This window comes from Aureobasidium subglaciale, assembly GCF_000721755.1.
Source record: "Aureobasidium subglaciale EXF-2481 unplaced genomic scaffold scaffold_7, whole genome shotgun sequence".
NCBI lineage: Eukaryota > Fungi > Ascomycota > Dothideomycetes > Dothideales > Saccotheciaceae > Aureobasidium > Aureobasidium subglaciale.
The window spans coordinates 76,507-97,340 of record NW_013566988.1 but is presented as its reverse complement, the minus strand read 5'-3'; the positions used below and the strand labels follow the sequence as shown (position 1 = coordinate 97,340).

General features: G+C 50.4%; 9 protein-coding genes across 9 annotated transcripts; 4 read left to right on the top strand and 5 right to left on the bottom strand.

Annotated features, from left to right (window-relative positions):
- Positions 1 to 29: 29 nt before the first annotated feature.
- Positions 30 to 2,116, bottom strand: AUEXF2481DRAFT_64352 (glycoside hydrolase family 31 protein; the record flags this gene model as incomplete). The annotated part of the gene is made up of 2 exons (XM_013489589.1): positions 30 to 1,288; positions 1,351 to 2,116. The coding sequence occupies 2 exons, from the start codon at positions 2,114 to 2,116 to the stop codon at positions 30 to 32; spliced, it is 2,025 nt and encodes a 674-aa protein (XP_013345043.1).
- Positions 2,117 to 2,426: 310 nt separating this feature from the next.
- On the bottom strand, positions 2,427 to 4,265 carry AUEXF2481DRAFT_3847 (uncharacterized protein; the record flags this gene model as incomplete). The annotated part of the gene is made up of 7 exons (XM_013489332.1): positions 2,427 to 2,598; positions 2,649 to 2,818; positions 2,874 to 2,984; positions 3,031 to 3,345; positions 3,394 to 3,847; positions 3,893 to 3,986; positions 4,037 to 4,265. 7 exons carry the CDS (start codon positions 4,263 to 4,265, stop codon positions 2,427 to 2,429), a joined length of 1,545 nt encoding a protein of 514 aa, XP_013344786.1.
- A 624-nt stretch (positions 4,266 to 4,889) lies between these two features.
- AUEXF2481DRAFT_633276 (uncharacterized protein) lies at positions 4,890 to 7,365 on the top strand. The gene is made up of 8 exons (XM_013489640.1): positions 4,890 to 5,420; positions 5,474 to 5,527; positions 5,579 to 5,649; positions 5,705 to 5,916; positions 5,972 to 6,035; positions 6,085 to 6,127; positions 6,180 to 6,697; positions 6,754 to 7,365. Exons 1-8 carry the CDS (start codon positions 5,086 to 5,088, stop codon positions 7,098 to 7,100), a joined length of 1,644 nt encoding a protein of 547 aa, XP_013345094.1. The 5' UTR covers positions 4,890 to 5,085; the 3' UTR covers positions 7,101 to 7,365.
- Positions 7,366 to 7,953: 588 nt separating this feature from the next.
- On the bottom strand, positions 7,954 to 9,782 carry AUEXF2481DRAFT_64439 (glycoside hydrolase family 43 protein; the record flags this gene model as incomplete). The annotated part of the gene is made up of 2 exons (XM_013489595.1): positions 7,954 to 8,081; positions 8,156 to 9,782. 2 exons carry the CDS (start codon positions 9,780 to 9,782, stop codon positions 7,954 to 7,956), a joined length of 1,755 nt encoding a protein of 584 aa, XP_013345049.1.
- A 1,976-nt stretch (positions 9,783 to 11,758) lies between these two features.
- Positions 11,759 to 13,506, top strand: AUEXF2481DRAFT_64484 (uncharacterized protein; the record flags this gene model as incomplete). Its single annotated transcript, XM_013489599.1, has 5 exons — positions 11,759 to 12,276; positions 12,326 to 12,678; positions 12,730 to 12,852; positions 12,917 to 13,073; positions 13,128 to 13,506. 5 exons carry the CDS (start codon positions 11,759 to 11,761, stop codon positions 13,504 to 13,506), a joined length of 1,530 nt encoding a protein of 509 aa, XP_013345053.1.
- Positions 13,507 to 13,930: 424 nt separating this feature from the next.
- On the top strand, positions 13,931 to 14,362 carry AUEXF2481DRAFT_3843 (uncharacterized protein; the record flags this gene model as incomplete). Its single annotated transcript, XM_013489331.1, has 2 exons — positions 13,931 to 14,007; positions 14,065 to 14,362. The coding sequence occupies 2 exons, from the start codon at positions 13,931 to 13,933 to the stop codon at positions 14,360 to 14,362; spliced, it is 375 nt and encodes a 124-aa protein (XP_013344785.1).
- A 1,003-nt stretch (positions 14,363 to 15,365) lies between these two features.
- AUEXF2481DRAFT_38577 (uncharacterized protein) lies at positions 15,366 to 16,305 on the top strand. Its single transcript, XM_013489476.1, has one exon. The coding sequence runs from the start codon at positions 15,407 to 15,409 to the stop codon at positions 16,172 to 16,174; it is 768 nt and encodes a 255-aa protein (XP_013344930.1). The 5' UTR covers positions 15,366 to 15,406; the 3' UTR covers positions 16,175 to 16,305.
- Positions 16,306 to 16,696: 391 nt separating this feature from the next.
- On the bottom strand, positions 16,697 to 17,310 carry AUEXF2481DRAFT_632902 (uncharacterized protein). The gene has a single exon (XM_013489639.1). The coding sequence runs from the start codon at positions 17,162 to 17,164 to the stop codon at positions 16,817 to 16,819; it is 348 nt and encodes a 115-aa protein (XP_013345093.1). The 5' UTR covers positions 17,165 to 17,310; the 3' UTR covers positions 16,697 to 16,816.
- A 198-nt stretch (positions 17,311 to 17,508) lies between these two features.
- AUEXF2481DRAFT_3841 (uncharacterized protein) lies at positions 17,509 to 20,570 on the bottom strand (the record flags this gene model as incomplete). Its single annotated transcript, XM_013489330.1, has 2 exons — positions 17,509 to 17,561; positions 17,612 to 20,570. The coding sequence occupies 2 exons, from the start codon at positions 20,568 to 20,570 to the stop codon at positions 17,509 to 17,511; spliced, it is 3,012 nt and encodes a 1,003-aa protein (XP_013344784.1).
- Positions 20,571 to 20,834: the final 264 nt, after the last annotated feature.

The window sequence follows — 20,834 nt, the reverse complement described above, 5'->3', positions numbered from 1 at the left end:
ATGTGATGATCAGAAATACTGGATACGGTCTACTGACGCACAAAGACCGGCATCGACTCCATTGGGCAGTCGATCTCGACCGTCCTGCCGCCTTTGAAAGTCTGCTCAGAGTCTAGCATTCTCCACACTTCTCCGGCAGGCAAATAAATCGAACGCTTCTTCTGCGATGCACTCAAAACTGGGGCAACCAGATACTTCCAACCATACATGAATTGATCCTCCACGCCATGACTCCAACACTTTTCATCCTTCGGAAAGTCATAGAACAGAGGTCGCATGACTGGTGAACCTCTCTCGTGAGCATCGCGCATCAACTCACGGGTATAATCCCGCAGCATCTCGCGAATTCGCATGTACTTCTCACAGATCTTGTACACCACAGGGCCATAAGACCATACCTCATTCGGAGCGCCGGATCTGCAAGTTGCTCCGCCGGTAGTGTCTTGTTGTGGTTGACGAGGCTCCCTATCACCGTGGAGTCTCATCACGGGGCAGAAAGCACCCCATTGGAACCACCGGACGAACAATTCTCGATATTCTTCATCGTCTGGGTTACCGCCGTGGAAGCCACCAATGTCGGTCGTCCACCATGGTATTCCTGCCATTCCCATGTTTAGACCCGCTGCAAGCTGATTGCGGAAGCTGGACCATGAGGATGCAATGTCGCCGCTCCAGACCAGTGCGCCGTATTTCTGACTTCCTGCCCAGGCGCAGCGCAGGAGATTGACGATATCTTCCTGGCCTTCTCTTGCTTGTCCGTCGTAGAATGTGCGGGCATAGTCTCTTGGATATACATTTCCGACACTCTGGTTGTTGCCGAGCCAGTATCGATAGTTGTCAAAGTCGTATGCAGTGTATTCTGGCTCGGCCACATCGAGCCAGAACGCTTTGATACCGTACTTGGTGTAATTGGCCTTGGCCTTCTCCCACACGTATGAGCGGGCTTTGGGATTGGTGGCATCGTAGAAGAGACCATATCCTTCAAAGTCCATGGTTATGCGAATGCCCTTGTCAGTCCGGACAAGGTATCCTTGCTTTAGCATCTCACTGTAATTCTCGCTTCGACGGTCGACTGTCGGCCAGATGGAGACCATCAGCTCGATCCCCAGCGACTCTAGTTCCTTGACCATGGCTTGTGGATCTGGCCAGTAAGTAGTGTCGAACTTCCAGTCACCTTGTAGTGGCCAGTGGAAGTAGTCGATAACGATCAGATCAATAGGAAGGTTTCTTCGCTTGTATTCACGCGCAACCTCGAGAAGCTCTTCTTGACTCTGGTATCTCAATTTACCTATGAAGAACGATCGTGTCAGCCCAGCTTATGACAATCAAACAACAGCTCGGAAGACTCACATTGCCAGAAGCCGAGACCATACTCGGGCATCATCGGGACCGTGCCACTCACGCCGGCATAGCTTTCAACAATCGCTGCCGGAGAATCACCTGCCACGATCCAGACATCCAGACACTTGGTAGAGAAAGCTTCGAAAGACATGACATTATTACCCAGGATCGCTCTTCCCACAGCTGGGTTGTTCCACAACAGACCATATCCCAGTGACGATACTGCAAAAGGAACACTAGCCTGAGAATTGCGATGCGCAAGCTCAAGATCCTGTCCTTTCAAGTCCAGGAATGGTTGTTGATATTGTCCCATACCGTAGATTTTCTCATCACGGTCGAGCGATTCGAGGCGCCAGGTCAGGTGGAACTCATCGGTACCTTGCCTAGCCTTGAACTCCCGAGGTTCAATTTCGATAGCACTGCACTTTGAGTCCAGGATATTGCGACGGTTCCTGGCGAACTCCTCGAGAAGGACTTTTCCACTGCGGTTGCGGATTGTCAACTTGCCAGTCTGAGATATGTGGGCTACGATGTCCCCGTTTGTTATGGTTGCACCGTCTTTTTGTATCTTGACGATGAACTTGGTCTTTGTGTGTCGCTTTGACTTATCTTCCAGTGCCCAGTCCGCCTCGGGGAATGCATTCAGCTTTGTGGCGCGGATACGAAAGGCGTGGTCAGACCAAGGCTGGACCAACAGCATCTCCGAGTCATAACTGTAAAGAAGTCCGCCATACTGTTCCTCAAAGACGCCTGTCTTTTCGTCGAATAAAGACATTTTCGTCGCGACTGAAACTGTAATCTTGCCAAGAAGGATACTAGAACAGAGCGATACTGGTTTCTGGGTCGAGTAAGAAAGGTGGATTGTAGTGTGAGAGCCAGGGCAGAAGGGTATGAGATCTTCTTCATCTTATATGTGCAGTTCAAGCCCGTGGTGGCTACAACGGGAAGCTCCTGCTACTGTATCTAAACGTCCGGTGTTTGCATGTCGACTCCCGACGGGGGAGTTGCGGGGCACCGGGGGGGTTTCATCGAATGTGGGGATGCCCCGTCGGGGCGACGTGCGGGGTCGCAAACACTTGCCACAATTACGCTCGCAGACCGACAACATGAGCCCTTACACCTTTGGATCCCTTGTACGGTTGTCCATTGAAACAATCTCGGACAATTGTCACGTCGCGTCGGTCTGTCTGGAATAACTCGAAGTCAAAACGGCGAAAGACACGGGCGATTGCAAGATATGCCTGGGCATGCGCAAGACTGCAAGAAAGTATTAGCATGCGTCATTGGTAGGGTCTGACGATACTTACTTGATCCCGACGCAGCCTCTGCTTCCCTTGGAAAAAGGAACAAGGTACTCTCTGTTACCTCTTGGCGTATCAGTACCGTCGTCCATCCATCTTCCAGGCAGGAACTTCAGAGGCTCGGGCCAAAGCACAGGATCGAGATGTATGAAGTGAGACGTCATCGAGACAGGGGTCTGGCATACTTGATAAGCCATTCGGACTCGACAGATAACATTATTCGCGACTTACTCCTGGGGGTATTTCGAACGATTGGTACTTCAAAACCTCATGCGGAGCTACACGTGGCAACCGAGTGGTAACGATTGCAGAGATACGAAGGCCCTCTTGTATCACAGCAGTCTATCAAATTCAGCGTCTGGGACTGCCCTTGAGCATCTCGACTCACCAAGTAGGGCAGCTTCTCCAACTCGCACCATGTTATTGGACTATCGGGTCTCGGCATGACATTGTCTAGCTCTTCCCGCAGTCTGACAAGGATATGTGGGTTGTCGAGCAGGTGGTAGGATACTATCGTGAGAAGCTGTGTGATAGCCTCGCCACCTGCTATCATGAGGATGTTTGCCTCGTCTATCAGCCTGCGGGGTTCCTGCTCAATCGCAGGTAGCTTGCCATTCCTCAACTCGGAGAAGATGGTCACATCATGGTGGGCAACCTTTACGTGTTCGGCGTCCAGAAAGCTCAGTACGTGCCCTTTGATGAGCTGCACTTGGTTAGCAGATGTGAGGATGCGGCTATATGTTTCACTTACTGTATAGCTTTTGAAGTACATACCCATAGCTCGATGGACCCTTGTGATCCACTGGTATGGGATCATCTTGAGCGGCATCAGCAGCCAAGGTATGTATCTGATCAATGTTGCATTCTCGAATGAGCTGACAATCGCTTCTTTCCAATCTGCTGAGAAGCCAGGCTCAAGCAGACAGTTCCAACACTCTGCTGCGCCAAAGGCATAGTGTGACACAGTGTCGAGGGCAAATGACATGTAAGCCGCACCAAAATCGAATAAGGCCTCCTGTTGAAACTGTGCATCCATACCAGCGCAGATTCCTTCCACCTTCTCGTGAATCAATGGTTCTAACTTCACCACAGAGGCCTTTGAAAAGAAGGGATTCAGTGCGCTTCGACGAGTTCGGTGCAAGTCATGGCCAACAGTGGCGAACGTGGAAGTTGGCGAGCCCGCAGCATTAGTGAACCACTGATACCTGGTTGAATTAGCATCCTTGTATTGTTGGAAACGGCACACTTACTTATCGCGGATCTGGCCGCCTCCTGCATACAAGGTGCCGTAGTACGTTGCATCATTGATATGGAGCTCATCCGGGTTGATGCGAACTATCGGACCTGACTCGAGGTTAGCGCTGGCTCCGTCTTGGTGGCGATTCGTTCCGGACCGTAGAGCTCATGCATGCGCTGGATCTCATAGAAGAATTGCCCGCCCCTCAGCACATCGTAGTAGAATTCATAAAGCTTCGACGACGCGGTCAGCTTTGGACCTGGAAACCCCGCAAGTGGATGGAAGAAAAGATTGTAGAGCGCCCTGACAGCGATGTACGTGGTGCAGAGACATAGCGCCTCAAGGATTAGGTCGAACATAGACAAATTGAGGAACATCGGTAACATGACTATGTAGAGAATGCGACTGATAGCCGTCTGCTCATATATACGCATCGATAACACATAGCCAAAAGAGAGCAATTGAAGCATGAGCTATCAACTTGAGTTTACCAGTGACACGTGAGTGTTATTGCAATCTCAGATCAATAGGATCGCTGGGCTGAGCCACCACTGGTGGTTCAGGACTAATGTTCAGCCTTACTCGGCTACACCTATTCGAGGCGTTGGTCTCTGAACTCTGTTTTTGCACATGCGGCTCGGCGTCTTTGGTGGCTTGAGATCAGAACCGTCGCTAGATTGTTCAACGTCTCGTTGACATTCACATGCTCAAGATTTCAAGCATAAAACATCTATCTTTTCTTTCGTTCTGGGCGCTGAAGCGACCAACTCGAGCAAGCTGTATGGAGAATCTTTTGCAACCACAGTGCTGAGCGCATGTGAAGAATTATCGCATCGTCAGTCCAAGCAATTTGAGCTCAGTTGTACTGCAATGTCTTTGTAACCAGCAGATAAGGGGCAAACAGGGAAGGTCGAGCCGCTCGTCCGGGACTAGCAGGGTCGCGCAGTTCGGAGTAGATTCCTGATTTTCCACGTGTTGTTGTAGAAGTACTTGGTGCGGGACAAGCAAAACGCCCAGCTGAACCTCATCTTGCAACGGCTGCATTGCAGGATGCAGCTGAGATAAAACTTTGGTTATTGATGTCTAGCGTTCTGGCAGTCTCGCTGTACACTGTGCGTTGGTACCAAATTGATTGGTCTCCGATGATAATAAAGATCCCCCTTTCCCCTGGAGTCAGATCTAGATCTACCACCATACCGGAGTGCAATGATCGTCGAGCTTATACGCGACAGCATGATCGGTCAGCTCCTTCGACTTACCTTTTCGCCACGATGCCTACGCTATCCTGATGAACGACGATTCCAAGCGATAACGAGTGATTGTCAGAGAACTAGTCATGCGTCGACAGACTCGAGCGGCACAGACGATACGTTGGCTTCCAAGTCTGAGAGCAAGGTCAAAATAATCACAGTGATACCGCTTGAGCCATACCCGGTCACAGATGTATCTGCCCCAGCCCTCAGAGGGCTCAGACATATTGATGCTGTTGATCCCAAGGAATGGCCAACAGTGATCAAGTGGATCGTTGCTGCGCAAATCTGGTATGTTCATGCCAGAATCAGCAACCTTGAATCAGTCGGCTGACCCCATCAAGCTTGTACACATTCGTGGTATATCTTGGCTCGTCCATTGTCTTGGCTAGCCTGCCGTTAGTCACCCATCTTGCCCAGCCATGACACACTCAACTCATGCAACACAGCTTTATTCAACTAAGATATGAAGTGACTGTGACATTATCATCATTGACTATCGCTACTTACGTCTTCGGCTGTGGGTGATTCTTAGATGGCATGGCTACATCACAAGCTGATATGCCTTTCTGCAGATGGCTTTGGCGCTCTCCTCTTCTCGCCTCTCAGCGAAATCGAATTTGTCGGTCGCAATGGACCATATCTGGTCAGTTTTGCATGCTTCGTAGCCATATCAGCCGCTACAGCTGCATGCGATAACTTTCCGGGCCTCGTGATACTTCGGTTTGCACAAGGTATTTTTGGATCTCCAGCGCTTGCAACTGGTGCGGCGTCAATGCAAGATATGGTATGTTTCCGAAGCGAGCTTTGCGATGATAGAATACTCATGGGTCTCTGGACAGCTGTCAGTACAATATCTGCCATTGGCTTTCCTGGGCTGGATGGGCGCTGCCACACTGGGTCCAGGTTTGTGGCCACTATCCCACAGGGGCTGACTCGTGCTGACCCTCTGTAGCTTTGGGTCCTATCGTGTCTATCTTCAGCGTTCTCGGTGACGGGTATGTACAGATCGATTAACTTCAAATACATCGAGCTGACCTTGTCTTGTAGATGGAGATTGCCACTCTGGGAGATATGCTACGTCTCAGCCTTTGTCTTTGTGATCATGTCGGTCATTTTGCCTGAGACATATCATACAAAACGACTGTTTGACCAGAGACGGCGACTCGCCGTTCTGACGCAAAACTCGGATCGAGAGCCACAGCATTCCGTCCAGCTCAGCCATATCTTCGAGAAGCATCTGAGTCGCCCAGTCAAGATCATGCTGACGCGTCCGGCAGTGGCATTTGCCAACATCTACACATGCCTGATCTACGGCTTGTACTACACCTTCTTCGAGTGCATCCCAAGGGTATATCTCCACATATACCACTTTACCTACACAGAAGTGGGATTGAGCTTTCTTAGTATCGCGATTGGTGCTTTACTGGGTGGCCTTGCGATATTCATGTGGTTCATGAGCTCAACGCGATCGACTTCTCACCGCGGTCCTCACGCGAAGCCCGAACGGAATCTCATGCCTGCATTGTACGCATCTGTGACGATGCCTGTAGGACTTCTTCTGTTCGGTGAGTCATAGAGAAACGAGATATACTTGGAAGGAGCTAATAGTCTACCACGCTAGCCTGGACGTCTCGACCGAACATACACTGGGCGATATCGTTGATCGGGATGACAACATACACAGCGAGCATGTTCGTTGTGTTGCAATGTCTCGCCAACTATCTTATCTTGGTACATCCGGAAGATGCGGCGTCTCTCTTTGCCGGAAACGATTTCATGCGAGCGACGACGGCAGCGGCCGCCATCGTGGCCAGTCATCCGATGTACGATGGCTTGGGTGTTGCTTGGGGAGTGTCTCTATTAGCAGGTTTGACATGCATTTGCTCCCTAGGTCTCTTTTGGTTGTATCGAGCTAGCCCAAGACTGTATGATACGGGACAAGGCCTAGGTGCGACAGAAGAAACCTAGCAAGCAAGGTGGCATTCAACGCTGCCCAAGACAAATGAGACAATGGAAACACTTTGACCAGACTTGGAACGAGATTGTGTAATTGTCGACTCGCGGCCATGATCTGAAAAATCGAGCTCCTATTTGGTGGAAATACAGGGAGGCTCTGCAATGACTGGTGCGAAGATGGAACACAATGCGACGGTAAAGACAGCAGAGGCGATGTAGAAGGGTAAGGACGCGGGAGCGAGACGATACTGGAAAGTTTGTAGTGTCTCGTCAAGATGGACGACACAAAAGATAATAGGTAGAAGCGATTAACCTAAGGGGTAGACTCCATTGATCGGGAAGGCACACTTGCAACCTTGTTCACCTCTCAGACCACTAGAAATATCCTGGCATGTGCACTGATTGCTGCCGATGCTGTAAGCTCCGTTGCCGTAAGTAAACTTGGAGTATCCAGCACCGAGCCCACATCCAGCCAGCGAGGCTGGAATCGCACGCCTCATGCACTATCAACAAGGCTTTGAACGATCGTCAAGGTCAAGTTATCACTGCTGTCGCGAAATTATCAAGGCTTGACAAATATAGACCGACGTTTCAGCCTTGACTTCAGCAGTCGACAACAGCCATGACGTACATGAGACCCATTGCCTCGAATACCGTCGTACTTCGGATACTGTAACATGCGATTGTGAGATAATGATGCAGGAGATTTGCCGCCTTGTGTGTGCACGATACAGCATATCTGCTTGGACCACTACTGAGGTCAGGTCTGGCGGCAGAGGAATAGAGAGTGAATAGACAGGGCTGTCAACCATGTTTTGCAATTCTGCCACTTGATCACGGTAGTGGTGAGAGACCCCGGACTAGGCTAGTCTGAGTACACGAAAGTACCATAGTCAATTTCTTGAGCGACAGGGACGTATCTCCAACGGCTAACGTAAGCCTGCACTGTACGATTGGCTCCATTGGTCGTGGCATAAGAACCCAGGAGCCCACCTGATGAAATAGATTTAGTTGTGTTGGTAACGGGTATTGAGCAGCTTAGTACATACCAGATGCATTTCCAGGACCCGAGATGAGCGTAGTGTTAGCAGTGCTGACAACGATACTTGCGGAAGGTCTTGCAGCTGGTGCAGCGCTGAACGCAAAGTATGTCGCGTTGACGGTCGAGATACCAAGTCTCACCAAATCGTTTGCCCATGTTGGAGGCAGAGCGATAATCTTTGTCTGGGATACAACTCCGGTGAAGTTGGTCTTCCCCACAATGGTCGCTCTGAAGCGGAGATATGGGATCGTCGTCTTGTCGTTCTTGTTCCTAGCCAAATATACGATACCGAGATCAACATGTTGAAATTGGTCAAGGTAAGATGTTATGCCGACCTCGTCACCTTCCTTGGCGTTGCAGCCAAGAAGCTCGATATCCACCGTAAAGTTGAAAAGAGTATGTGCTTGACGACGTGTAACGAGAGTGACACCATCGGCAGGAACAAAATTTGTATCGCCAGTCAGGTTCGATCTAGACGCAGTCAACCTCAGCGTGTTGAGCTTATTAGACGGGGAGACGGTGAACGAGGTTGGCTTGACTGGAGTATGCCAGAAGTCGAAATGTTTGGGGATGGCGGAGCCAGGCACGAAATCCACAACATCAGCTTCCCCGATGAACAAGCCTTCACCACTGACATTTCTGCTTGGCTGAGGCAAAGGGCCAATCATCCGACCACGCACCGGACTTGCTGTCGGCCATTTCCCCTTTGGCCAAGTGACAGGGAAGAGACTAGTTTCTCTACCCATTGGATATACTGTCTGGTTGTAAAGTGTGGGGCCACCTCTTACAGCTAAGGCGACACCCCACCAGTTCCCAGATTCGTCTTGGAAGAGATCAGCGTGTCCCACTGATTGGAAGTACTCGTTCGTCCTGCGGTTGGTGACTAAGGGGTTCGATGGCGACGACTCGTAGGGCCCTCTGAGAGATACTGAACGAGCGATCACAGCCGAATGGCCAAGCTCGGTACCACCTTCGGCAACCAACAAGTAGTAGTAACCATCCTTTTTGTAAATATGGGGTCCTTCCGTAAATCCGTTGCCAGTTCCGTTCCACATGTCAAAGGTCTCAGTAGCGTTGCCGGTCTTCATGTCGATGACTTGTGCTTTGATGGGGTGACCAGCGTATGCCACGACAACAGTACCATCATCATCGAAGAAGATATCCGGATCAATTATATATGGGGTTTCAATGGCGAATGGCATGGACCAAGCTGAGTCGTTGGTTGCATCTTTCGAAGTGAAAATATAGAACGTGGGGGGCAGAGGATCCTCAATGTAGGTTGTGATCATGTAGAATGTGCTGTTGTGATAGCGAAGAGTGGAGGCATAAATACCGCCAGTCTGCACATTCTTTGCAGTCAGGAGACTTGGGATTTGATCAGGGCGGTTGACTGCATTGCTGGCTAGTTTCCAGTTGATGAGGTCCTTTGATGCGTAGACAGGTGCACCAGGGTAGGCCAGGAAAGAAGAAGTCGTGCAGAAGAAAGTGTTTTCACGCTCAGCCACGAACACACAACTAGGATCGCTGTTCCATCCCGATAGTATTGGATTAGTGTAGGAAATATTCTTGTTACTGCTGATCTGGCTGCCGGCTGTACCACACACCAAGCTGGCGAATGCCAGGCTGAGGCTGAGGCTGGCGAAACTGAGCATGATAGATGCTACTCGAAAGACTGGATTTAATTCCACCGAAGACACTAGACCTCATGGCTTTATAGGTCGGACGGCAATGTGGACCATCGCGATCATCAACAGCAGTCGACGACTCCGTGATCCGGATACGGATGACGAATACGCTTCTGGATACGCTTCCGAGCTCCATAGAGCCCACGATATGTGGGGGTTGAAGATGTGAGGGCCCCTCAAATCTGCCTTGAGCACGAAAGACTTGCGGTGGCCAAAGTAAACTGAGCCATTCTCGCCCGATCCGGTGGAGGAAGTGTTATAATCTCCAACGCCAGACGACCTTTCGTTGCGGTGCTTGTGAGCAAGACGACAGTATGCAGTCCTAGAGAAATTGTCGTATTTCATTCAGTTTACAAAGTCTTGCAATTGGACAAAAGACCGAGGGAAAACATGCTTAATACTGGCTAAAGACTCCTCTGCGCTCTTCGCCGAGACCAATGTCGACTTCGGGATGCTTTCTCAACGGAGACGTGCTGCTGGCGGCCGAGTATTAATGACCAGAACGCGAGGCACCAGATTGCATCCATGACTATGAGGATCACACGCAGCAAACAAAGCTCAAGGGAGAAGCCGCCGCGATGAAGGCGTTGCGCGTGAATACAAAACAAGCGACAACAAGGGCGGATAGCTCCTCCAATGTTGTCTGTTGTTGGAAGGAGCGAAATTTGTCTCCCGACGGCCATAATACAGCTTCGGCGATGACTTCTGGACCCTCTTCCTTATTCGCCCACGCACAGCATATTGTCGCGTCGAAACGTCAACAGATTTACTCGCGATGTCTACCGAGGTTTCGGCATTTGCTTGTCGGACAACAGACATCGTTGCACTGCTGAGGCGATGATCCCGAGGAACCACTGTCGCACGGTGTCCAGACACTGAAAACATCCATCAAGGTCACCGTGGCCTCTCGAGCGACACCACGAGCTCCTGTGCAGGGGCAGCATCGTCGCTTTCATCACTAATGGAGTCGTTCATGCACCTCGGGCAGACTCATTCAAGTGAACGCCACGCCTCTTGGCTTGATTTGAATCACCTGCTCTCCGGTTTATTCTCTTCGAGATTTCCTCGGTCTTCTTTCCGGGCTCGGTTTCGTTCCTGTAACAAGCTCGGCGGAGGACGGGGACGACCCGCAAACAATCTCTGTCAGAAGTTGGCAACTCCACAGATAAGTTCCCATAGATCTGATTGACCATTTCCCGAAATAACAAAACAGCTCGGCGGTGAAAACGTGGGAGTTTCGACGAGGGAGCAACGACGATGACCATCACACATTTATGCATATCAAGCCAGCTATCTCAGCCCGACTAAACAAGCACGAGGATAAGGAGTTCTGCATTGAACAAGCAAAGCCTTGAACAAGTCTTACACGTCTAGATTCGCATACAAGACCTTCAAGACGGCCGTTGCCAGAAAGCCACTGCACTCGCCAAGTAATTGGCGGGTGGCATGAAGGATGCTCAGCTTCAATATTCGACCAATTCTCTTGGTATAGACGGGGTGGCGGCCACTCTGATCGCTAGCCGTTGACAAGTCAATCTTTTTGGTCTTGTCAACGCGATTAATCGCTCGCAGATCTATCGAAGTAACCCCACGGGGCAACCAAATCTCCATGTTTCGCTCTCCAGGCCAAGACAGCTGTTACCGAAAGTGAGCTTGGCGAGGCATGGCGCATGAAACCATACCACCGAATGGACAACAGAATCGCGGGGTCGAGTCATTTGGTATTACCATCTTGGACACATCGTCCATAGATGTCACCTTGGCTGGAAAATGGAGGTGCGGGAGCATTACCCGCTGGTACAAGATCACTATCATGGGAACGAGAGATGTGGATACAAATACAGGGGCATGCCTCGCTGCCTTCTGTGTCATTCCTCAGACATTGTCTCCGCCTTTGATTCTGGTCGTCTCTCATCTATTAACAATTTGCGACCTCGTTCATTATGTCGACCTTCAACGAGCCTGCCGACCCAATCGCTCAGGGCGTCTTGCCGACTGCAAAGCAGTCCTGGTCCGATCTTTTCAAATGGAAGCAGAGAGTAGTTGTCTATAACGAAAGTGGCGAGACCACAACAGAATGGCAGACTCCTCCGAAGCTCAAGAACCCTTTCAGCTTGATGGCTCAACTCACCGCCATGAATTGGGTTTTCTTTATTGTCGGTCTTGCTGCTTGGACTGCCGACGCCTTCGACTTCCACGCTTTGTCCATCCAGACCGTCAAGCTGTCAAAGTACTATGGCGTCACCAAGACTGATATCTCGGAAGCCATTACTCTTACACTTTTGTTGCGATCTGTTGGAGCTGCGGCGTTTGGCTTTGCTGGTGACAAGTGGGGTCGCAAGTGGCCCATGGTTGCCAACATGATCATTCTTGGTCTTTTGCAGATTGCCACTATCTACTCCACCACCTTCAATCAGTTCTTGGCTGTTCGCAGTCTGTTCGGTCTCTTCATGGGCGGAGTGTGAGTTCACTCGTGATGCCACTCTGAAGCACTACTAATCAGCTTACAGCTACGGCAATGCTGTCGCGATGGCCCTTGAGAACTGTCCCACAGAGGCTCGTGGTCTCATGTCGGGTATCCTCCAGCAGGGTTACTCCATGGGCTACGTCTTTGCCGCTTGCGCCAATCTCGGAGTTGGAGGTGCTGTTGAGACTTGGAAGACCGTCTTCTGGATCGCAGCCGGACTTTCCATCGGTGTTGGCCTCATTCGCTGTTTGTTCCCTGAGTCTAAGCAATTCCTCGAGAACAAGAAGAACAAGGAAGCCACAGCGCCCGGTGCTTTCTGGCAAGAGACCAAACTTATGCTTGCTCAGCAGTGGAAGATGTGCATCTACTGTATCATCCTCATGACCTGGTTCAACTGTGAGTTGCGAACGATTCCCCAAGTTTCGACCTCTACTGACTTTCTCGCAGACTACAGTCACACTTCTCAGGACAGCTATACCACTTTCATGCTCACGCAAAAGGGCCTTAATAACGATGGTGCAAGTCGTGCTTCTATTCTAATGAAGACTGGCGCTTGTGTCGGTGGAACAAGTACGCAACTCTAACTCGAGCTTGTCCGAAGATAATCATGCTAATCAGTTGCTTTTCTCTACAGTCATCGGCTACCTCTCCCAATTTGTTGGTCGCCGTCGTGCTATCGTCGTCGCTGCTCTCATCTCCGCCTGTCTCATTCCAGCTTGGATTCTCCCCACCGGTGAAGGATCGCTTTCTGCTTCAGGTTTCATGATGCAGTTTTTTGTTCAGGGCGCTTGGTATGTGAATGAGACCCGAGTAATCGTGTATATCGTATACTAATGTCACTCCAGGGGAGTCATTCCTATTCACCTTAACGAGCTGGCACCACCTGCATACCGCTCAACCTTCCCTGGTCTGACATACCAACTCGGAAACATGATCTCATCACCATCAGCACAAATCGTCAACGCCATTGCCGAGTCTAACTTTGTCACTGGTGCAAAGGGAAAGAGGGTTGAAGCTTATGGACCTGTCATGGGTATTGCAACGGCCATTATCGCCCTTGGTATTGCCATTACTACCGCATTTGGTCCTGAGAAGAGAGGTCGTTCTTTCGAAATCCCAGCTTCGGTCGACATGACGCAGACCAAGGATATCGAAGAGGGTCGCGACAGTATGGACAAGCATCCCGTTAACGAGGAGCGTATCGAGAGGACAGAGACCAGATAAGCAGATGTATTGTTCGAGGCTGATCACGTCAACGTCTTGTGCTGCACATTGATATTGATATCTTGTGCTGCGATTGCTTCGATAGAACACGTGATTATCAACTCGGCGTTTCTCAGAGGCGACTGCACAAAAGACTAAGTTTGACAAGCCTTTTCTTCTACAAACGCTACAAATGTGTGTCAAACATCAAGCTATACTTAGGCGGCTTATGGTCGCCGACCACTATATCGATCCCCGAACAACTTCTGATCACGCAACCTGTCGTTCTCCTTATACACGAACCTTTGCACTGGATGCTCGACCGCACACGTCCGAGTCTTCATCTCTGCTGCTCTGGGATTGCATACACGACTCACGGTAATGTTCAGACAAGCTTGGCTTGAGGCCAGGACTAGGTTAATCATTCGTGCCCCAAGTTTATACCATGAGTATCTGGACATTTGTGATTTCTGAGCAGTTTGGCATGCAACACTCATCAGCGAACGTCCATGAGCATGAGCCGTAAAACATTTCCGTCGGACGCCAGAACGCCATCATCTATGTCTCCAACGTAGCAAGCACCATATTCGGCGTATCCACCGAAGAATTCGACTACCAAGTTTCGCCCGGACCCGCCATGGCCATTGAAGCTGTCCACAGTCTTGCCACTGCTGTGACCTTCGGCGACTCTCCCGAGGTCCTAACCACTTGCTTAAACACGACCATGGCAGGAAGCTTGACCTATGAGCAAGCAACCGACATGAAGTGGAAGTGCAACGAGATCAGCACCCTTGTAGCCAACAACATCGACATCTGTTCTTCCATCAACATCTCCAAACCTACCTCCCATGGCGAGTCCGATCTCTCCAAGCGTTAGCTCTTCAACGGGCTCCGCAGCGCCAAACATGTTGCCTCGTGCGCCTCTGTCCAAGTCCTGTACGGCGCCCTCGGAAATGCACTTTACGAGAATTTCCCCCATTCCCCTCGTTCCTGGTGCAACAATGCAAATGGTCATAATGTATGTATCTCGTGGTCTAATGTTGAGAATTGGAGCCATGATTACGCTAGGGAGATGGTTACTGATGCGTTGACCTATGTCAATTTCGACAGGTTCAGTGCACAGGCAAATAGAGTGTTGGGAAGCAAGGAGAGACATGCTGCGGATGTTTGCATCAGTAACAGGGCCAAGGGCTGTACCTAGGAAGTAAATGTGCCTCTAATCAGACCCAGAGATAAATCAAGATCTGACTGGAGTTCTACGGTGTTTTACTTGGTTCCCGATGGAGTTTGGTGCGTATTTGCATATATAGCTGCAGACTCCTTCTCTATATAAAAGCCCTCGCGCAACGATACTGCTGCTCGTCTTTTCCACGTTTCAGTCCGCTTATCACAAGTCTTATCTACATTTGAATAAATAGTTCTGAAGAATCAAAACTTTCAAGTCTACGACTTTCTTGCACAACACATACCCAAGATGACCAAGGCTTTGACGCTGCACCGCTGCTTCATGCACACTTGTCTGTATGTGCGGACATGACACATCTCGAAAAAGATTGTAGGAAGTCATGGGGAAAGAACGTAAAGGATATCGGACCGTTAAGATTAACGGAAATAAGACCCATCATATCCCGCGAGATGACCCCGCGGACCCAGAAAAGAAGGGACCCCGGCATCCTTATATTCGGCTTGCGGGGAACTTATCATCAAAACCTCTCTCTGATTAGTCGTCAAGTCCGCGGAACTTCGTATAGCACACGTCACGCAGGATTCAAAGGATGCAAAAGCATGATACGATCACGCCCTAGTCGAACCCAGTATCTCAACGATATATAACCAGAGTTAAATACCTCCTCCAGTCCCCTCCATCTCACACTCAATTCACCCAAACCAAAAGCCTACCGCCATACAGCAAACTGCAAACATGTTGAGCCTTACAACACTTTCTCTACTCCTCCCTCTTAGTACCGCTTTCGTCATCAAAGACGTCCAAAAGCCATTACCCCCTTCTCAAAATACCCTCACTCCCTCCCTCGACAATATCTCCATCCCAACCTTCGAAAGATTCGCCATCGAAGACATGAGCGACACAGCATTCTATCTGCATCATAAATCCACAAAACATCTCCTCGGCGAGCGTTCCTACCTTCTCCTTCGTCAAGCAGAACTCGAGAGCAGAGAAGACGAGATTTGGAATTGGATTTGGAAGAACGAGGTGGAATGTGGGAATTGGGCTGATGAAGGCTTGGACGATTACGAGGATCAGCTGAGACTATGGTTATCAGATAATCGTGTGTTTAGTGTCGATCCAACAGTCGTGCCTCAGCATATCATCACTGGTATCGAAGATCTGGCCACGCAAGAGTGGAAGACGCGATCGGAGATGAGACGGAGGAGTTATTGCAGCGAGGATCGTGACGACGATAAGGACGGCGGAAAGTCGTCCATAAGCGGACTCGAGACTTCTGAGCCTGCCTGGAGAGCAGTCGTCCCTGATGAGTACCTTGTCTACCAGATTCCCTCCAGTGTTCTGGAACAGGAGATGGAGAAGGAGCAGGAGGTTTGGGAGGCCCGTGTGGAGAAGAAGAAGCAGGATATTTTGGCCGGCAGGTTGTCTGTTAGAGACATGAAAATGCCTGACCTTGCAAAGTGTGAGAAGCTGGAGTCGCGTGTCTGGCAGGAAGATCACTAGACATATGACCGATCTAGTATTGACAGGGCAGAGAATCTTGTCTTGTCAAAGTTAGAGAAACAGAGGAAGCCTGAAAAGCATCCATAATTACACATCTGCTTGCATCTCAAGAAAACGAGAGTGTGGAGAAGCAAAACACTTTGCGATTTACGAAAACATGACTTCTTTGTGCTATGTCGACTTTGAAAGATGAATTCTTAGAAGTGTTATCATGGACTTGCCATTGCCAGTATTCTAGTAATCTTTCTTTCGCATATCCTCTTTTCGCATTTCGAGAATTCAGGCATCTCGGTATCCCCCACGGAGAGCCTGCTAGCCAGTATGTCTTGCTTTTTTTTCTCCTCTGCAGCGTTACATACCTCGTGTTGTACTGTCCTTTCCTCCTGCAACACATGAGGGGCATTCAGGTAGTGCAGATACATCTTAGGAACCTCAAATTTCGTCTCATGTTCAATCCTTGAAAATCGCAGCTCTTAAATGCATCAACCTTGGTCAAGTTGACGTCTGCATTCTTACTGATACCTTGGTTATCACTGCAGTAGTCTTGACGATTCTTCTCCTCGCGTGATGCTTGTCCTTGTGTATAGAGCGGTGATGGCACTCTGCGGCACGACCCCAGGATCAGCGTCAAAGATCCGACCTTCAGACATGTATATCCTGGGCTTGCGGTGGTGCAATCTCGCCGTGTTTTTTGCGTCGAGCCAGGATTCGCAATGTGGATTTTGCTTGGCGGTGAAGCCAGATGTATGATTCTCTTGTTCTAATTCCCGCACTACGGAGAACATAAGAGGCGTCACGAAGTAGGGATTTGACGGTATTGTGATTGAGACGGTAAGTTATGTCGTTCATATCGTTACTGGTGAATCTTGTCTGGTTGATGTGTCCGGGTGTAGGTACGCTGATATCTTGACTCGGTGGTCTCTGGATGTCCGTGATAACGGCACCGGCAGAGACAGATAGAAATAGTGAAATCGCTGCAAAGGTCAACATGGCGGTATCCAAAAGCAGAAACTCGGATGTGAAAGAATGTGTTCTGAGTTCGGATATGTAGGTGGAAAACTGAAGATGGCTCCAAGTCTAGGATCTGGATGGCAGGAAGATGGGCCAGCTGGTCCTTGTCAGGCTCGGAAGTTTGGGCCAAGCTTCGCATCCTGAATCCTTCGTGACGTGGTTGTACGATATCCGTGGAGCTTCATGAGCATTTTACAGACCAAGACGGGTCTTGTTCCTGTGCAGCCTCCCTTCCCCGAAATTCCCTGCTGGTCAAAGCCCAACGATAGTCTCACATAATCACACACTTCTTCCCCTGTGCCTCATGATGCATCAAATCTTCTCTAACACCCCTCCCGATCGTCGGTAATATCTCCCCTCCGATCCTCTCTTCCAACTGCTTCTTCTTAGCAAACCAAGCTTTCCTCCCTGTCCCCACGCTCTTACTCCTCCGTAGATCTGGCTTCATGATTTCCGTATCTAGAGTGTTTTCTCGCGAAGTGTGAATGGGTCTAGTCAGTGGCCGTGAAGGCATTATGCCAGCGGATTTGGAGCGAGAGGTCAGAGATGGGCGGTCGTCGATAGGGGATGGTGGGCGAGGTGGGAACCAAGCTGTTACTTGGTAGCCTACTGCGCCTGTTGAGGTAGCTGGACGAGGGGGGTTCGAGCTGGAGCCGGAGATCGTGCTGATAGCGCTGACAGCTCCCGCGGATGTACGCTCGGCTGCGATAGTGCTGGGCATGAGGTTGTTGGCTGCTGCGTAGTTGACCGCTTGCATAGCGTTGACGTGAGGAGGTCTGTGATGAATGTACTCTGGCCCTTCCTCTCGTACTTGCGGATCCGAAGCGGTGGTACGTGGTCGCTCTTCCGTACTCCGATTTTGAGGAAGTAACATTGAATGGCGATAATCTTGTAGACCCAGCCCTTGCATCATTTGAGGTGGTCGCATATGTTCAGGACTCGTGGGCACTGTCCTAGTACCTTGGGATATCTCCGGAGAGAAGAAACTCAAGGTCCCGCCACTCTCCCAGCTTGGTTGGGTTCGCAAAGTCGACGGTCTATGCGGTGTGGTCTGCACACTCGTATTGATGGTCTCCCAAGAAGGTTGCGTGCGAAGCGTCATGTACGTTCCTGATTGTGCTGTTGCTGGACTAGGAATGTAGTTGCTTCGGGGAGCCATGTTTGTGGTAGGGTTCACCGGACTAACAGATTGACCATATGAGTTCATGTGATGAGATAATGCATGTGCAGGCGACAATGCTGAAGTCGGTGGAGGGAAGCGATGCTCCTGGAATGTCGGAGGCGCTGTAGCAATTGCCGATACGGGACTTCTCTCAAACTGCCCACGCGTGGGGATGTCCAGTCCTGCCAAAGCGCGATACTTGCCAGGCAGTGGTTGATTCGGGTGCTCAGTATAAGCCGGCAAAGGCAAGTCGCCTGGCTGATCTGCCTCCGTTTCTCGCTCCTCTAGTGTCTGGAATCGATGCGCATTGGTGGCTGTAGTCGCACGCTCCATTGAAAGATATGAACGAGGGGCTCCTTGAGTATACGGCTGCTCTATCGATTCTGCAGCTGATTCGCTTGCTTCGAGTAGATCAGGTAGTGAGCGAGCAGCATCAGCAGAGAGAGAGATGATAGAAGAGTTCACCCTGCGGCTGCTCCTCCAGGGCGTAGTTTGCACTGTCAACTGTTGTATGAGTCCGGCTGAGCCGCTGTTGCGATTGGAAGACTCGTCCTGGCGTCGTGACACAGTAGTCGCAGCTCTGCCGAGGGACGATGTTTTCTTGCCGAGTGTATTGCTTCGAGTCGAAGTCACTGTGCGTCTCCTTACCAAAGCAATCTCATCTGCGACATCCATCTTCTCTTCTTCAAGCAATACTGGTGGAGCTTTTCCGACATGAAAAACAAAGGTCTGGCCAGGCTGACCGGCAAACTGCGGATCAAAGTCGAACAAGATAATTCGACCACCCTCCACGTCTTGCACACTCGCTTCTGCTTGGTCTGCATCAATCAAAGATCCTGGACTAGTTACGACCAATCGACCCCGGATTTGATGAGGTGAATGTGCAGAGGCTGGCATATTAAGGCGCGAGTGTACCCAGCGGAGATCTGTGAAGGGGCATCCATATTCTTCGTCCAGTTCATGATCGATGCTGTGTGCTTCAATCTTTGAAACGCCATCTACAGTGTCAGTCGGGACGAGGTACAAGCGGACTGTACGATCATTGACAATCATGGCCACAATCTTGCCGTGCTCGTCGATGGACGGACAATGATGTATGGCGGCACCAAGTCCTCCACACGTCGATAGTGGAGGTGAAATGGCGACTGGAAAGTCGACTTGATCATAAACCATATCTTGAGTATGAAGCACGCCAAACGTGTCTTCAAGGCCATTCCAGGCAAAAAGTTTGTCGTTGGTCATGGCGCCGTCCTCGCGCATGAAAGTGGCGTGACTGCTGTTCTTGATGTTCTGCGGTTCTAGCATACCTGTACACCAAGCTTCCTGAAGCTCCTCATGCGAAGGATCGCCGGAAGAAGTGGTAGAAAACACGGGTACAGATACGACGAGTGTGGAAGAAGTGAAGATACGGGTCGTTGTTCCAAGCAGTGTCGAGTCATCGTGAGAGAAGACCAGTTTGTCCATCTTCGGGGCTCTCACAGCACGACGATCAGTGATGAGAGCACTGGGAGCCAGAGAAAAGACTTCGACTCCTCCCTCATAAGCTGTGGCTAGCAGACCGCCTGTGGATGACAAGGCGATGGTAGATGTCGGGAGATCAGTCCGTACGGTCCTGACGCGACGAGCATTATTACGCGACAGATGGTATACATTGATGGTGTGCTCGTCGACGAGTACGGCAAGCACATGAGCGTCGTCACAGATGTCGACAGCCAGGGGTCGTCGTCGTAGGGCGTATTCATGCGACACGTTTACCGGCAGTGCTGCGGTCTGAAAGACGAATAGCCTAGCTGAGTTGTACGCAGCGATCCTCTTTCCGGCTGGGGACAGCGAAAAGGCCAGAGATTCACCCTGAGGAGAGGCGGCTGATGCTGTGGCGGTGTTGGAGACAATCTTGACAATGTTGATCCTTGGCCTGTTGGGCTCGTCCTCGTGGATGGACTGCCAGCTATACCTCACTCTCTCCTTCTTGCTCGTGACAAAGGTCGTCGGTGTTTGAATCTGCGCTGCGCCGAAGGAGCCATGTCGCGATGGGGGAGTTGTCGGAGGGTCATTCTTGAAAGTCGCCTGCGATACATGCGAGTCTGCCGGATCGTCGTCGGATGATGGTCCAGTGTCGTTCATGTCGGCGCTCCTGACACTGGCCTGGTCGCCTCGACGGCTGATGCTGTCGTCGGGTCGTATACTTTGGGCATCGTAATTGTATCCATGGTTGTAAGCCATGTTCTTGACATGTCGGTCGTGCACAAATGTCTCAGCTTATCATGATATGCTCGAGACTTGTTCTCCTTGTCGAGCTTCAGTCAGTGCTTGTCCAGTCGCGGCGCGTGCACGAGCGATTCGATAGCCTTCACAAGAGATCAACAAAAGACACGCTAAACCGTACGATCAACGAAACAGCTGCGAAAGACGAGTCGTTCAGTCCATCAGTAAACAAGATGCAAGTTGCAGCTATGTGCAAGCGTTAAAAGGAGAAACATGACCGAA